The sequence below is a fragment of the Puma concolor genome, chromosome E2 (genome assembly GCF_028749965.1).
Source record: "Puma concolor isolate L17-30 chromosome E2, mPumCon1.1.hap2, whole genome shotgun sequence".
Lineage (NCBI taxonomy): Eukaryota > Metazoa > Chordata > Mammalia > Carnivora > Felidae > Puma > Puma concolor.
This window is the reverse complement of record NC_141681.1, coordinates 52,198,492-52,214,991: the sequence shown is the minus strand read 5'-3', so window position 1 is coordinate 52,214,991 and position 16,500 is coordinate 52,198,492. Positions and strand designations below refer to the sequence as shown.

The window sequence follows — 16,500 nt, the reverse complement described above, 5'->3', positions numbered from 1 at the left end:
CTTCTGACTCTTGGGAATCCTCCCACTGTGAACGAGTGATTGTCTGAACAACTACTTCAGTTCTTTTGGGTATCTACCCAGGAGCATAATTGCTGGTTCACGCGGTAATTCTCTGCTTAATAACTTATTGAAGGACAGACAGTTTGGGGTGCAATTTCTCCAAACCCTCTAATACCTTTCCCCCCACTTAAAAAAATCATCACCATTCTCGTGGGTGCATAGTGACAGATAATTCCTAGTAGTTTTGATTTGCATTTCCTGAATAAAAATGACTTTGCGCATCTTTTCATGTGCGTGTTGGGGACATTTGGATATCTTCTTTGGAGAAATATTTATCCAAGTCCTTTGCCAATTTTTAAATTGTCTTGTCTGTCTTTTTGCAAGAGTTCTATATATATTCTGGATATGATATTCTTGATCACTGTCAGATTATGATTTGCAAATACTTTCTCCCATTCTGTGGGCTGTATTTTCGCGCTTCTTGATAGAGAGAGGTCCAGTTTCATTATTCTGCCTGTAGATATCCATTTGTCTCAGCACCACATGTTGAAAACTATTCTTTCCACATTAAATGGCCTTGGTGCTCTCATCAAAAATCAACTGGGGGCGCCTGGGTGGCTCAGTCAGTTGAGCATCCAACTCTTGATTTTGGCGCAGGTCATAATCTCCCAGTTGTGGGATCAAGCCCCCAAGTCAGGCTCTGAGCTGAGCATGGACGCTGCTTGGGATTCTCTCTCCTTCTGTTCCCCTCCCATGCTTGCTTGCTCTCTCAACATAAACAAACAAACATTAAAAAAATCAATTGGCCATAGGGGTACCTAGTTGGCACAGTCAGAGCGTGCAACTCTTGATCTTGGGGTTGTGAGTTAGAGCCCCATGTTGGGTGTGATGATTACTTAAAAATAAAATCTTAAATCAACTGGCCATAGATGTATGGATTTATTTCTAGAACCTCAATTACATTCCGTCGATCTGTATGTCTTCCCTTATGTCAGTACCATACTGTTTTGATTACTGTATCTTTATTTTTTTTTTATTTTTTTAATGTTTATTTATTTTTGAGACAGAGAGAGACAGAGCATGAGCAGGGGAAGGGCAGAGAGAGAGGGCAACATAGAATCTGAAGCAGGCTCCAGGCTCTGAGCCGTCAGCACAGAGCCCGACGCGGGGCTCAAACTCACGGACCGCGAGATCATGACCCGAGCCGAAGTCGGCCGCTTAACCGACTGAGCCACCCAGGCGCCCCGATTACTGTATCTTTATAGTAAGTTTAAAATCAGGATGTGTGGGGTTGTCTGGGTGGCTCAGTCAGTTAAGCATCTGACTCAGTCGGTTAAGTGTCCGACTTTGGCTCAGGTCATGATCTCTCAGTCCGTGAGTTCGAGCCCCACGGAGCCCCACGGAGCCTGGAGCCTGCTTCAGATTTTGTCTCCCGCTCTCTGCCCCTCCCCCACTCATGCTATGTCTCTGTCTCTCTCTCAAAAATAAACATTAAAAACAACTTTTTTTTAAATAAGTAAAATCAGGATGTTTGAATCTTCCAACTTCGTTCTCCTTTTTCAAGATTCTTTTAGCTATTCAGGGCCCCTTGAAATTCCATATGAATTTGAGAATGAGCTTTTACATTTCTGGAAAAAGAAGGAGGAGGAGGAGATGGAGAGGGAGAGAAAGAGGAAGAGGAAGAAGGAGAAGGAGAAGGAGAAGGAAGGAGGAGGAGGAGGAGGAGGAGGAGGAGGAGGAGGAGGAGGAGGGGAAAAGGCCATTGGGATTTTGCTAGGGATTGAATAGAATCTATAGATTGCTTTGGGAGGCAATAAGCTTAACAATCTAAATGAAACTGATTTTGGGGGTGAGGATGGGACCTTGCTATGGAAGGAGATGAGGGCAGGGAAAGGAAGAGGCTGGGGTAGAAGATGAGGTTCGCTTGGGAGTGGCTGTGACTGGAGATGGGGTTCTGTCCTCTGTCCCCTGGAGGCTGCACTGAGATAGTCACATCTCTGGGGTTGCCATTGGTTCAGTCGATGGTCAAGCAGCAGATTCCGCAGGTCCCTTTATCTCTAGAGAACGAATGGTGATGGCAGATCTCCAGTCCTCTTCCCTGGCCCCCCAGGGGTATTGCTCAGCTCTGGAGCTGGGGCAGATGTCAGACAGGATAGCTGTCACTTTGGAACTTGATGTCAGATTCTTTAAGAGCCAGGAGAGGAGAGATGACCCCTTCATTCCCCTAAATGCCTCCAGTAATAACGCCACTTGAGCAAAAAGGAAGGTGTGGCATATACTTCAGAGCCATCCCCACTCTCCCAAGTTGAAATAGTGAATAATGCCTTATCGATGTGACCCTGCAAATCTTTTTCCAGGTTCTTCTGTATGTGACTACCTGCCCTGCCCGTCCACTCCCTGACCTCACACTCCCAGCCCAAGGACCAGAGTGTAGTAACCGCAGCTGATATTATTCAGGTGCAAGAGACTGTGACAGGCAGTGACATTTTCTTTCCAGATTTGGAAATTCTTATTTGAATGAGTCGGCAAAACGGGAAATTTGCCAGGTTTCTGGGGGTCACTTGTGAAGCCAAGACAGGGACTCAAATGCCACAGGGATACCATGCCAACTTCCATATCAGCTTTTTAGTCATTTATTCGAGGACACACAACTTGTACATCGCAGGCACTGATCTTAGGTTCAGGATCTGAGAGTCAGTGTGGAGGCTGACCCCGCAAAACTCACTGTTCTCATCAGGCTCAGAGGGGAGAGAGACCGGGAGAGATGGAAGGGCCCAGGAGAGGAGAGAGAATATAAATGAGAGTACAGGAAGAAGTTGGGCTGGGCACTAGGTGAGTGATCAATGGCTTTGGAGTTGATTGATGTGATATCAGTGTCATTATCCTACTTGTTTCATTGATGTGCTGGATGAAAAAGCCCACAACCATCACTAGACCCTCAGGTAGACCATGGCCTCATTAGGATGAAGACAACAGGATGGATAAATGTTTTCACTCATCTCCTTCATGGAAATAAATCAGCTTTGTGCCTGACTATGCTTGATCTGAGAGACAGGGGGGTAGCTCTTCCTCAGTGAGAAGCCACTTGGGACCAGAACGTGGAGCCACTTCCCTTAGGGAGGCTGACAGTGCATTTTATTGCCCATTTTTCTTTTCGTTTTCTTTTCAGACTGAGTGTAAGCTGCACAGTGATGTACGATCCATTTTCCCCAGTGGACACAGGCCAGTGGTTAGTAAAATCGGGAACAGAGAAGGCTCTGAGCCCAAGATCAACTCTCTCGGTCCTGGCAGGGCCCCCATGCTGTTGGTGGCCTGAATTTCCGGCCCCCAGCACAGGGCTGAGTCTGATGTGTATGGGGTGGAGGAGCTGGGGAGTGGGGAGTTGTGAGGGAGGCTACCCAGGAGAGAGGGCCTGAGACCGCCCCCAGGGCATGAAATCCCACAGGACCCACATGAGCAACAGCATTACAGGCAGGGCAGAGAGGCTGCCTGGGGTGGGAGAGGCTCGAGCTTCAGGCTGATTTCTGACCAATTCACAGAAAGCCATTATGTCAAGACAGACATGTGGAGTTAGATACACCCTGAACACAGGGCTTTCATCATGCATGCATCCATTCATCCATCCATCCATACATCCGTCCATCCATCCATCCATCCATCCATCTATCCATTCCATATTCCTCAGGCACCTGCTCTGTCACCAGCCCTATGGTAATCAGTGCTAAAGACACAGTGGTGACTTAGTCCCAGGACCTATCCTTCTGGTACTTATGTCCAATGGGGAACATAAATCATCCCAAACAATAGTGACTCACAGTGAGTAGGGCTGGAACAGAGGGTCAAGGGGATCACGATGGCTTCCTGGAGGAAGGGACATCAGAGCTATGACTCTAAGAATGAGCGAGAACTGACTGTTTCAAGGAGGCTCAGCCCTGGGAGGGCATAGGGTGGGGCAAATCACCCTGTGGGCCTCTGAGAGGATTCTGGACTTAACCTCATGGGGTCCTATGCAGAAATGGAAGTGGTGAGATTTGAGTCTGTGGAAGATCCTAGCATTTGTCTCCTGTGAGGGGGGTGGTCAGAGGGTTGAGACGGAGGCAGGAGGCCAAGGAGGAGGCTTCTGAAGCAGACACTGTGGAGTAACCAGAGTCCTAAATGTCTGCTCCCTCCAAGGGATGGGGGATGGCACGCTGTCCTGCCAGTACATTCTCCCCCGCTCTTCAGGCCTCTCCTCTCCTCAGCGAGCCGCAAGGTAGAGAAGTGTTCTCAAAACTGTGGATCATGACACTTGCCCAGGATGTAAGACCAACGAGTTTGTCACAACGGGTGCTTTAAACATTAAATTCTTGACTTGGATTCAGGTCATGATCTTGTAGTTCGTGGGTTCGAGCCCTGGCACCAGGCTCTGCGCTGGCAGCAAGGAGCCTGCTTGGGAGTCAGTCTCTCTCCTCCTCCTCCTCCTCCTCCTCCTCCTCTCTGTTTCTGTCCCTCCCCCGCTTGTTCTCTCTCTCCCTCTTTCTCTCTGCCTCTGAATAAATAAACTTTAAAAAAATTGAAAAATAAAAAATGGATTCAGCTCCTCCATCCTTAGTCCCAGGTGTTTCCTGGGGAGGCTGAAGATAGGCTCCACTCACCTGGAGTCTTCATGCCCCTCCTCTTTTAGCAGCACTGCCTCCTATGTTGCAATGGGAGATGAGTAGGTTCCCCAGGTGTGGGTAACGGTGTCTATCGAAGTCTCTGTATAAGGCCCCAGACCCAGCTCTTCTGCTGCCCTGCCATCGACTGCCCTGGAGCTGCATCGAGAACCATGGTGCCCAGGACCCTTGGTAAGGGCACTCCAACCCCAAGCTTCTGTGACATCACACCCCTAATGCACCTCTGAACCTCAGACCTAATGCTCTCCTGCCCACCCATGCTTGGCTTCCTACTTGGTAATCACCCCCAGGTTATCTCTGACTTCATCGGTCCTAACCTGCAAAAATATTAGACTCAGCTCTTCCCCTGGCCCTCCGTGCCACCCTGAGTCAACATCCACCCTGAGCTGTTCCCAACAGCGAAAGGAGGTCAGTGACGTCACGTTGTGCACCCTGGTGGCGACCAGAAGGCTCCTCTCTCGCATTATTCGCGTTCCCCTTCTGCTTCTCAGCTGCTGTCTGGATTTCTGAACTCCTGAGCTCAGGCTCAGAGGGAATCGCAGGTGAGAGCAGGCGTAGCGAGAAGGGAAGAAGGGACGGTACTATGGATGGAGGTCCCAGACTAATCCTTGGAATCCAATCCAGCTCTGAGTCCCCCAGATCCTGGACTGTGGATGTCACAGCTAGTGCTCAGGTGTAGAGACCCCTGTTACCCCGTGGAGCAGTGCTGTGGTGAGGGGGCCTGACTCGGGGGTTCCAGGTGAACCTGCTGACTTTGCTTCCAGCACTGTTTTCCCAAGTCCTTGAGCTCTCAGAACAGGCTGCTGGGAGGTTGAAGGTCCCAGGCATGAGGCTCGATTGCACCAGGATCTGTGCCCATGTGAGGGGTCTATTCACATTCAGGCCCAGGGAGGAAGGAGAAGTGGATGGAGTTTTGTCATCTATGGTCCATTCAGATGAGCAATGCCTGCTGTGTTCATAACACTTCCTTTTGGGTAACTATGAGTCTCCAGCATCTCCTTCTGTGTACTTCCTGCCCCTCCCCCCTTCTCCTTCCCCTCTCTTCTCCTCTCGCTCAAGTTGAATGAAGAGTAGCCCAACCACCTTCCAGAATTGCTTTTTATCCAAGCCACCCTAGGAATCCAGCGAGAGCCCACCCCACACCCATTTAGCTGCTCATTCGTTCTCATCCCCACCCCTGACAACCACCAATGTGCATTCTGTCTCCATGGATTTTCCTACTAGTTTAGATATTTCGTTTAAATGGAATCAATCAGGGGCGCCTGGGTGGTTCAGTCGGTTGAGCATCTGACTCTTGGTTTCAGCTCAGGTCATGATCTCATGGTTTGTGGGTTTGAGCCCCACATCGGGCTCTGCATAGACAGTGCAGAGCCTGCTTGGGGTTTCCCTCTCCCCCCCGCTCTGCCCCTCCCCAGCTTGATCTGTGTCTCAAAAAATAAACATAAAAATTAAAGGGAATCAATCATACCATACATGACTTTTTATGTTACTTTCATCTTCCCCTTTGCATAATATTTTTGAGGCTTATTGACACTGTAGAATTTACCAGTACTAATTCCTTTTTTAAAAAGTGTATTTATTTTGAGGGGGGGGGGTTGGGGAGGGGCAGAGAGTGAGGGAGAGAGACAGAATCCCAAGCAGGCTCTTTGCACTTAGCACTCAGAGCCTGACACGGGTCTTGAACTCATGAACCAGGAGATCATGACCTGGGCAGAGATCAAGAATCAGATGTTTAACCAACTGAGCCATCCAGGTGCCCCTACTTCATTCCTTTTTAGAGCTGAATAATATTCCACCCTGTCTATATACCACAATTTGTTTATCCATGCATCTTTTAATGGGCATTTGGGCTGTTCCCATCTTTTGGCCACTGGGAATAGTACTGTTATGAACATGTGTATATGTGTATTTGAGTACCTGTTCTCACGTCTTCAGGGTATATACCTAGGAGTAGAATTTCTGGGTCAAATGGTAATTCTATGTTTAGCTCTTTAAGGAGCTGTCAAACTGTTTTCCACGGTTGCTAAACCATTTTATATTCCTATCAGCAATGTACGAGGGTTCAGATTTCTCCACCTCCTTCCCTATCCTTGTGATTTCCCACTTTTCTTTTTATTACAGCCACCCTCGTGGATGTGAAGAGATAGCCTATAGTTTTAATTTGCATTCCCTTAATGAACAGTGATGAGCATCTCTTCATGTGCTGACTGGCTGTCTGTATGTCCTTTTGGAAAAGTGGATACTTTTTCCACTTTTAAACTGGGGTGTCTTTTATTATTGAGCTGTAGGAGTTTTTCAACAAATTCTGGATACTTACCTCTTATCATATATGTGATTTACAAATACTTCCTCCCATTACGTGATTGTCTTTTCACTTCCTTGATATTTTTGTGTGCAGCACACAGGTTTTCATTTTCATAAATTCTATTTTTTTTCTTGGTCTCTTGTGCTTTTGATGTCATAGCCAAGAAAACATGGCCTAAACCCAAGGTCATTAAGATTTACTCCACTGTTTTCTGCTAATGATTTTATGGTGTTAGCTCTTATATTTAGGTCTATGATCAATGTGAAGTTAATCTTTGTGTATGGTATGGGAGAGATCCTTCTTTCTCTCCTTCTCCACATCCTTCTTATTCTCTTTTGCACACAGACACCCAGTTTTCCCAGCACCATTTGTTGAAAAGATTATTCTTTTCCCCAGTTCATTGTCATAGCACTTTTGTTGAAATTTAATTGACTGTAATTACATTGGTTTATTTCTCGACTGTCGATTCGGCCCATTGATCTACATGTGAGTCCCTTAGGTCAATACCACACGGAATTAACTAGTATAGCTTTGGAGTAAGCTTTGAAATGATGGCGCATCAGTTCAACAACTTTGTTCTTTGCTTTGGCTACTCTGGGTCCCTTGTATTTCAGTCTGAATCTTAGGATCAGCTTGCTCATTTCTGCAAAGAAACCAGCTAGCATTTTGACAGGAATGGCGTTGAACTTATAGGTCAATTGGGAGCACTGACGTCTTACCAGTATTACATTTTTCAACTCATGTACATTTATGGAGCTCGATTTATTTACATGTTCTTGAAATTCTTTCAACAGCTGTATTGTTTTCAGTGTGCCCGTTCTGCACTCCCCTTGTTAAATTTATTAACAAGCATTTTATTATTGTTGGTACTATTGTAAGTAGAATTTTTTTTTTAATGTTTATTTATTTTTGAGAGAGAGACAGAGTGTGAGCAGGGGAGGGGCAGAGAGAGAGGGGGAGACAGAATCCGAAGCAGGCTCCAGGCTCCGAGTTGTCAGCACAGAGCCTAACACTGGGCTCAAACTCATGGACCATGAGATCATGACCTGGGCTGAAGTCGGATGCTTAACCGATTGAACCACCCAGGCACCCCCGTAAGTAGAATTATTTTCTTAATTTCAATTTCAGATGGCTCTTTGCTAATGTGTACAATGGGCTTTTATATGTTGGCCTTGCATCTTGAAACCTTGCTTAATTCATCTGTTAGTTCTGTAGTGGCCTGAGTAGCTTCCTTAAGCATTGTTAACGTACTAGATGATCGTGGTACTTGAAAACAGAAATCATTTCACATCTTCTTTTCCAATTTGAATGTTTTTTCTCTTGCGGAATTTCTCTGGCTTGAACTTCTAGTGCAATGTTAAATCGAGTGGTGAGGGTGAATGTACTTGTCCTGTTCCAGACGTTGGGAAGAGGTGCATGCAGTCTTTTGCCATTAGGTACAGTAAGCTGTGGGTTTTCTTGTAGATCAGGTTGAGGAAGATCTCTGGCTTCCCAATTTGTTCTTTGTTGTTGTTACTATTTTAATCACAAAAGAGTATGAATTTTGTCAAATGCCTTTTCTGTATCATTTGAGATAATCATGTTTCCCTCTGCCCATATTCTACTAATAAGGTTTATTACATTGAATGATTGTCATATGTTGAACCAACCTTGCATTCCTGGGATAAATCCCACTTGGTCATGGTGTAAAATCCTTTATATAAGCTGTTGGATTTTGTTTGTTAGTATTTTTTCTTGAGAATTTCTTAATTTATATTCATAAGAGATGTTGGTCTATAGGTTTCTTTTCTTGTGATGTCTTTGGTTTTGATAGTAGGGTAATATTAGCCTCATAAACTGAGTTGGGAAGTTCTGTTGTTTTATTTTTTGAAATTTATGGGGCACCTGAATGGCTCAGTCGGTTAAGTGTCTGACTTCAGCTCAGGTCATGATCTCATGGCTCGTGAGTTTGAGCCCCATGTCGGGCTCGGTACTGACAGCTCAGAGCCTGGAGCCTGCTTCGAATTCTGTGTCTCCCTCTCTCTCTGCCCCTCCCCTGCTCATGCTCTCTCTGTCTCAAAAAAACAAAAAAAACAACCCAACATTCTTTTTCGAAGTTTATGAATGATTGGCATTAATTTAAGGATGGTTTTTTTCTTGGTCATTTTAGCTACAGTTTTGTCGACTCTGTTAATCTTTTCAAAGAACACACTTTTAATTCTATTGATTTTCCGTGTTGTTTTTTCTATTCTCCATTTCATTTACTTTCCTTGGTATCATCACTGTTTCCTTGGTTCTGCTCCCCTGGGTTTGTTTGCTCTTATTTTTCCAGTCAGAAGACTGAATTATTGCTTTGAGATCTTTCTTCTCTTATCAAATAGGCGTTACGTCTATAAGTTCTCTGCCATCACTGCTGTAAGCTGTATGCCATATGTTTTGATACATGGTGTTTTCGTTTTCATTTGTCTCAAACCATTTTTGAATTTCCTTTGTGACTTTAGATTTCCTTGACCCACTGGTTATTTTACTTAGGAACTGGCTCTTATATTGCTGCATATTTGTGAGCCTCCCAAATTTCCTTCTGTTATTTACTGCTCCTTGAATTCCACTGTGGTCAGAGAACGTACTTGGTATGGTTTCAATCCTTTTATATTATTGAGGCTTTTCCTATGGCTTAGAATATGGTAGAGCTTATAGAATGTTACACGTGTACTTGAAAGAATGTGTATTTTGCTATTTTGAAGTGTTCTACAGATGTTTGTTAGGTTTAATTGGCTTCTAGTGCTTTTACAAGTATCCTATATTCTTTTTTTTTTTAAGAGAAAGAGAGCAGGAGTTGGGGAGAGGGGCAGAGGGAGAAAGAGAGAGAGAGAGAGAGAGAGAGAGAGAGCACGACAAAATCTCAAGCAGCTCCATGTTCAGCTCAGAGGCCCATGCAGGGCTCGATCCCATGACCCTGGGATCATGACCTGAGCTGAAATCAAGAGTCGGACACTCAACAGACTGAACCACCCAGATACCCCCAAGTATTCTATACTCTTGATGACCATCTATCTGCTGTTTTGTTCTATTATTGAAAATGGGGTGTTGAAGTCTCCAGCTATTGCTGGATTATCTATCTTTTTTTGTTTGTTTGTTTGTTTAGAACTCAAAACCTTTATTTGCACTGCAAAAGGGAAGAAAAGTGATTGGTAACCGCGTGTGTGATGCAACAGAATTAGTTCTTACCATAGAGAGCAACACATCAGCACTCTAACCACCTACTCTTATAACTCTGATTTCACAAGAGCATACATACCCAAACATATTTCCCCACACGTGCATGACTAATACTCGCTAAGTTCCAGTGACAATAACTGTATTACACCTAGGTCACTGGTAAAGAACTGAAATATCAGGCCAATATTTTTAAACATTAAAAAAAAAAAAAAAAGGCCCAGAAGGCAGAAAAATCCCAAGGGAAAAAAGTATTGGGGATTTTAAATTTTTTAAGTGAAATTTGTTTAAAAATTTATTATGTTTATTTACTCTCTCAATAGAGACAGACAGAGCGTGAATGGGGGAGGAGCAGAGAAAAGGGAGACACAGAAGCTGAAGCAGGCTCCAGGTTCTGAGCCGTCATCACAGAGCCCGATCTGGGGCTCGAACTCACAAACCGCGAGATCGTGACCTGAGCTGAAGTCAGACTCCCAACCGACTGAGTCACCCAGGTGCCCCAGGTGCCCCAATTTTTAAAATGAAATTTAAAGGGACGAAGGACATGACAAAAAGCCACTGGTATTACTTTACCAATTCAATAGATGCATCTCAGAAATGACTATTATCATAAAGGGGTTTCAGATCTTTCCCTGAATTTTTATAAGCAGACCACATCTGGTAAAGGTCCCACTGCTCCAGTTTTGCTTTACTCCCTAAACTGATTTTGGCCAGTAGTTTCCCCTCTAGTACTGGGTCATCTCAGAAGTACCTTAGGGCCACCTCGGTGGCTCAGATGGTTAAGTGTCCGACCCCTGGCTTAGGCTCAGGTCATGATCTCACAGTTCATGAGTTCGAGCCCTGCATGGGACTCTGCGCTGACAGCACAGAGACTACCTGGGATTCTCTCTCTCCCTCTCTCTCTGCCCCTCTGCCCCCTCTGAAAATAAATAAGTAAACATTTTTTTAAAAAGCACATTAGACACACAAGCTGACAGGTGGGGCCCATCGGGAGTGTCCAGATCCAAAGACCTCAGTTTACTCTAAGCTTCCCTCTACCTGGGTTGCACGCTCAAGTGCCACCTCACATGCCATCCGTTACTTACCGTTAACATTATTATGATCTGCCCTTGAGCCATATGCTCTTCGGATCCTCACAACAATCCATGGGGGGAGAAATCCGCAAACTGTCACTCTCCTCTGGTTCCCTGCCTCGAGTTCATGGAGCCTGCGCCCTTCTGCTAGATCACGTGATGACCGTGAGCAGGGTCCCAAATAGCTCTCCAGAGAGTAAATAAAGTGGTTTGGGACAGAGTTGCTTGAAAGTTCTAAGGATAAGGTACCTGGGAGACACAGAAATGGCAGGTGTTTTGTAGGGGAGGAAACTTAAAACAAATGGAGAAGCCATCCTCTCTGCATCTTCACTAATGCTGGGGCCACCACGCGGAGGAAACCGCACTCGCTACCTGATATGCGGTAGCCCAGGAGGTGGGGGCTCAGGTTATGGAGGAACAGGACACTTTCCATCTGCAAGTCGTAGAAGATGGACCCAGACCTTTGCCTCCTGTTTTATCCGTATGATCTCATGGTTACCTGCCTCTGTGTGCTTTCAAAGCAAGTACAGCTGTGGAATGTGTGAACTTGGGCACTAACCCGGTCACGTGATTGCATTTATAAACACCCTTCGGGTCGCCTCCGTTCTTTCCCATTTCCTGCATCTCTCCAACTCCATCCCTAGTCGTGGGGGGGGGGGGGGAGGGGGGGCGGGCAGAAGGCGCAATACAGGTAAGGGGAGCTCCAAGTCCAAGACCCTTTCAAGCCCAGCCGTATCCCCAAAGCAGCCCTGCACCCAAATTCTCTCCTTGTCAATCTTACCCCAGCTTCCTTCCTCTTCCTTTCCATCCTCTGGATATCTTTAACACCTACCCCACCCCCTCTCCCACCTGGGAAACTCCACTGCATTCTTAGAATCCTAAGCTATGGCATCCCAAGTTTTTCTTGCATTCACTCCCCTTTAAAGGGTCCAGACTGCTCGGACCCAGCTGTCTAGACTCTTACATGCATCAGGAACTAGCCCTTAGGCAGAGGTGGCCCCAAACCCAAGCCTGTAGAGCAAATCTGGAGCCAAGCCTTCCCCATACTGGCCTGCCCTCCCTGAGGCCAGTCAACCCAGTGGCCGCACTCCCGCCCCATCCTCAACCTCCTTTCCCTCTCCTCCAGCTCCTGTGTGTGTATTAGTCTTTCTTCTCCTCCAGCACTCAAAGACTGTCACTGGTGAGTACCAGGATGGGGAAGAATGAAGAGGGACGAGGCTCCCCTTGGGAAGTGGGGTCACGGTTCACAGAGGGCTCCTGACTGGGGGAGTTAGTGCCGGGACCTCCTTGGGCTCACACCAGCAATCTCTGCCCAGATGCCCCCATGGGCCCAGGGCTGTGGCTATGTCAGCAGGCACCCAGGTGTGGGGACAAGATCTACAACCCTCTGGAGCAGTGCTGTAATGACGACACCATCCTGCCCCTGAATCGGACCAACCTCTGTGGCCCTAATTGCACCTTCTGGCCCTGCTTTGAGCTCTGCTGTCCTGAGTCCTTTGACCCCAAGAAGTATGTTGTGAAGTTGAAGGTTCTGGGTGTGAAGTCTCGATGCTATTCCTCCCCCATCTCCGGGGACTGTGCCAGGTAAGAACCTTGCCCCTGGCTGAGGAAAAGAGGGTAGGGATGAGGAGAAAGGAGGAAGGGAGTGTGGGTGTCTAGGCCATTCCTTTTGAGGACACCCTGCTCACTTAATCTCCAGCAGTGACTCAAATCTTATCATTCATCCCCTTGTCTGTGCTTCATAACTTATTGGTCCTCCTTCTTTGCAGCAGAAAGATGTTTTCTCATTTGGAAAGATATTGAAGAAAATAAATTTCCACTAAGGCAGCTTGGAAAGGAAGGCTGGGGCAGCCATCAGCATCTGTGCAATGAAGAGCCTGGGATTTCCACCTTGGAGAGACCTTAGCTGACTGCCACTTGGTTTTCCCAGTGTGCTCCATTTTAACGTCTGCCCATTATCTCTGTCATTGCTCCCTTGTCCTTCGGTCCCTCTGTCCTGATTCACCACCCTTGCTGATACGTGTTAACCAATCACCTCACGGAGGTGCCGTGTACCATAGGCACCCGTGATTCTTTGGTTGCTCTATGAAACCCCTTTTGCTATTAAATATCCATGGGATTCTGTTGCAAAAATAATGTGCTCTTCAGACTCGTAACTTCTCTGGAGAAGATTTTCCAGCATGTATCAGACTTGCTTGTACTTCTGTATGGCCTCCTAACTTAAGAGATATGACAGATGCCAGTAGGCCTATTGGGCAACTCCTAGCTGCTGAGTTCATTATGGTTCAAGTTGCTAATGGCATGTGGGAAAGAGTCTTCATTCTTGCAAGAGCAGAGTAGAAGGATCTAGTAAGGCTCATAGGCTTCACCCTTAGAGATAACGCCCAAGAGAGATTACTACATTGTTCTGTGTCCAGCCCTTGGGAAAGAGGATTTCTGATTGCCTTAAGTTACCTGAAGGAGTAACAGAAGTGTCATCAAAATGGTGAAATGGAAGTTTTCTACCATCTTCCCCTCAAAGAGCATTGATTTTGACGATCACCTACCATTCAAGAGTTTAGCTCAGCCACTCCACGGTGTCGGTGCCTCAAAATCCTTTTGATTTGGCCAAGCAGCCTTCAGGGAACCTTCAACTGGCACCCTCCCCCATTCCCCCGTGCAAGTGCATACCCCACATAAAAGCCCTCTGAGTCAGAAGCAAATCTAAGTTCCTGATTTACCTAACAGCACTTAAGGTCAACAGTCTCCCTTACCCCGCAGGGCCTTCCCCTGGGTGCCCCTTAGATAAGATCCCTGTGGACCTTACCGAAACACTGCCCTTTATGGTTTAAATGGACCAATCTGGCCTTAGCCCAGGGACCCCAAAACATTCCACTCAGACCTAAATAAAGGCATGTGCCCAGAGTCCTGCCTCTCTCTCTCTCTCTCTGCCTGCACCCTGCCTTGACCACCTCATGTGGCCCCTTGCGTCTTGCCATGTACTTCTTCTAGAACCTGTAACAAATTATTTATTTCAATTTCTCTTGTGATCTTTAATTGAACCTTGGCTTACCAGCTAGTTGGCCCTCCATGCTCCGCTTAACAACTGTTAATTTAACAAAGTCGTAACACCCACAAACAAGGCTGCCTTTGTGGAAATCTGGGGTCCAACACAGAAGTTCCAGCACACCACTGGAGGGGAAAGAAAGAAAGAAAGAAAGAAAGAAAGAAAGAAAGAAAGAAAGAAAGAAAGAAAGGAAGGAAGGAAGGAAGGAAGAAAGAAAGAAAGAGAGGGAAGAAGGAAGGAAGGAAGGAAGGAAGGAAGGAAGGAAGGAAGGAAGGGGAAAGGAAAGCTAAGATTGGCCACACTGGAAAGGGTAAGAGAAACCATTTCACCCGATTCTCATTACACCTCCCCAAAGGCAGCACAGTTGAGCGCCTGGAGAGACCTTCTCAGGCTGTGGTTTCTCCCATGGGGAAGGTGAGAGCCTGTGAGTAAGCACGTGGCTTCCCCAGCTGTGTGGAATGGTGCCAAAGAGATTAACCTCTTCCTTACCCCATCCAGAGATCGGAGGTGTGCTACATGACTGGGGAACGGGGAGAGGCTGGGAGAAGAGAAGCTAGGGTCTTGAGGGCATAAAGGTGCTACAGATCCTACGAATTACTTTGCACACACCACCAGGAGGCCCACCCATGAGCTACTAGGGATGCCTCACCTGTAGATCCCTCCAAATGGCCCACAGGCACCTCCAATCCCGTGTGCATCTCTACCCACCCCCCCCACACTCATCCTAGTGCATGCCCCGGGGGGGGGGGGGCGGGGGGGGGCAGCCAGTTCACATTGGTTTTGCATACAGCTAGAGAGCACATGTAGGACACTGATCCAGCTCTGCAGGATGGGTAGAAGGCACACAAACTTGGGCATTCAGCTCTGCCCAGGAAAAACAAATGGGAGGCTGTCAGCACCTGGCCTGCCTTTCCAGTATCAAGAGAAGGCACACAATTTTAAGAATTCCACCCAGGGGCGCCTGGGTGGCTCAGTTGGTTAAGCATCTGACTCTGGCTCAGGTCATGATCTCACGGCTCGTGGGTTCAAGCCCCGCGTCGGGCTCTGTGCCGACAGCTCAGAGCCTGGAGCCCGCTTCGGATTCTGTGTCTCCCTCTCTCTCTGTCCCTCCCCCACTTGCGTGCTGTCTCTCTCTCAAAAATAAATGAACTTAAAATAACATTTTAAAAACGTAAAAAAGAAAAGGTCTAAGAAAGCCTCAGAATCCCTAACAGGATCGATGGAAGGTATTTCCCAAAGCCAGTCAGTAAGACTGGAAGAGGTGACCGCTTCTTCCAATGCAAAGACAGCAATGCCAGGATTCAAGAGACATGGAAAGTCAAGGAAACAGGACACTGCAAGTGGAACACAATGACTTTCTAGTAACTAGTAACTGACCACAAAGAAATGGAAACCTGCTATTTACCTCCCAAAGAATTCGAAATGGTTGGGCTTTTTTTTTTTTAATTTTTTTAACATTTATTCATCTTTCAGAGACAGAGACAGAGCATGAGCGGGGAAGGGGCAGAGACAGGGAGGCACAGAATCCAAAGCAGGCTCCAGGCTCTGAGCTGTCAGCACAGAGCCCGACACGGGGCTTGAACTCACAGACTGTGAGATCATGACCTGAGCCGAAGTCAGACACCCAACTGACTGAGCCAACCAGGTGCCCCGAAATGGTTGTTTTAAAGAAGCTCCATGAGCTACAAGAAAACACAGAAAGACAATTCAATGAACTCAGGGAAACAATACACTATCAAAGTGAAAAGTCTGACAGAGAAATAGGAATCATAAGAGCCAAACAGAAATTCCAGAGCTAAAGAAGTGAATGAATGAAGTGAAAAAAATGAAATAGAGAGCATCAGTGGCAGACATGATCAAGCAGAGGAAAGACTCTGTAAAGTGGTAGACAAGTCAGTCAAAATGATCTAATCAGAGGAGAAAGAAGAAAAAAGAAAGAAAAAGAGTTAAAAAGTTTTTTTTAGGTTTATTTATTTGAGAGAGAGAAAGCACACATGGGTGTTGGGCAGAGAGAGGGGAGAGAGAAAATCCCAAGCAGGCTCCACACTGTCAGCACAGAGCCCAGTGTGGGCTCAAACCCATGAACTGTGAGATCATGACCTGAGCTGAAACCAAGAGTCAGACACTTAACTGACTGAGCCACCCAGATGCCCCCCAAAAAGAGTTTTAAAAACCTAAACTGTGAGGGGCACCTGGCTGGCTTAGTTTGAGGAGCATGCAACTCTT

General features: G+C 46.5%; 1 protein-coding gene and 1 long non-coding RNA gene across 4 annotated transcripts in view; one reads left to right on the top strand and one right to left on the bottom strand.

Moving 5' to 3' along the window:
* Nucleotides 1–14,459, bottom strand: part of LOC147573680 (uncharacterized) — a 28,345-nt gene extending 13,886 nt beyond the window's left edge. The window contains exons 1-3 of one of the 2 annotated variants that reach the window (XR_015244963.1): nucleotides 14,281–14,459; nucleotides 11,241–11,477; nucleotides 7,849–8,475 (exon numbers count right to left, since the gene is read on the bottom strand). This is a non-coding gene — a long non-coding RNA (uncharacterized LOC147573680). Of the gene's footprint in view, nucleotides 1–7,848; nucleotides 8,476–11,240; nucleotides 11,478–14,280 lie in introns of those variants that run through there. The other variant, XR_015244962.1, reaches the window with a different exon arrangement.
* LOC112851394 (insulin growth factor-like family member 3) lies at nucleotides 4,688–13,364 on the top strand. Of its 2 annotated transcripts, XM_025914932.2 has the most exons (4): nucleotides 4,689–4,826; nucleotides 12,355–12,408; nucleotides 12,545–12,812; nucleotides 12,998–13,364. In XM_025914932.2, the coding sequence occupies exons 1-4, from the start codon at nucleotides 4,808–4,810 to the stop codon at nucleotides 13,029–13,031; spliced, it is 375 nt and encodes a 124-aa protein (XP_025770717.1). In that variant the 5' UTR covers nucleotides 4,689–4,807; the 3' UTR covers nucleotides 13,032–13,364. The 2 variants fall into 2 exon arrangements, with proteins under 2 accessions (XP_025770718.1, XP_025770717.1); XM_025914933.2 differs by lacking the exon at nucleotides 12,355–12,408 and having other exon boundaries at nucleotides 4,688–4,826.
* Nucleotides 14,460–16,500: the final 2,041 nt, after the last annotated feature.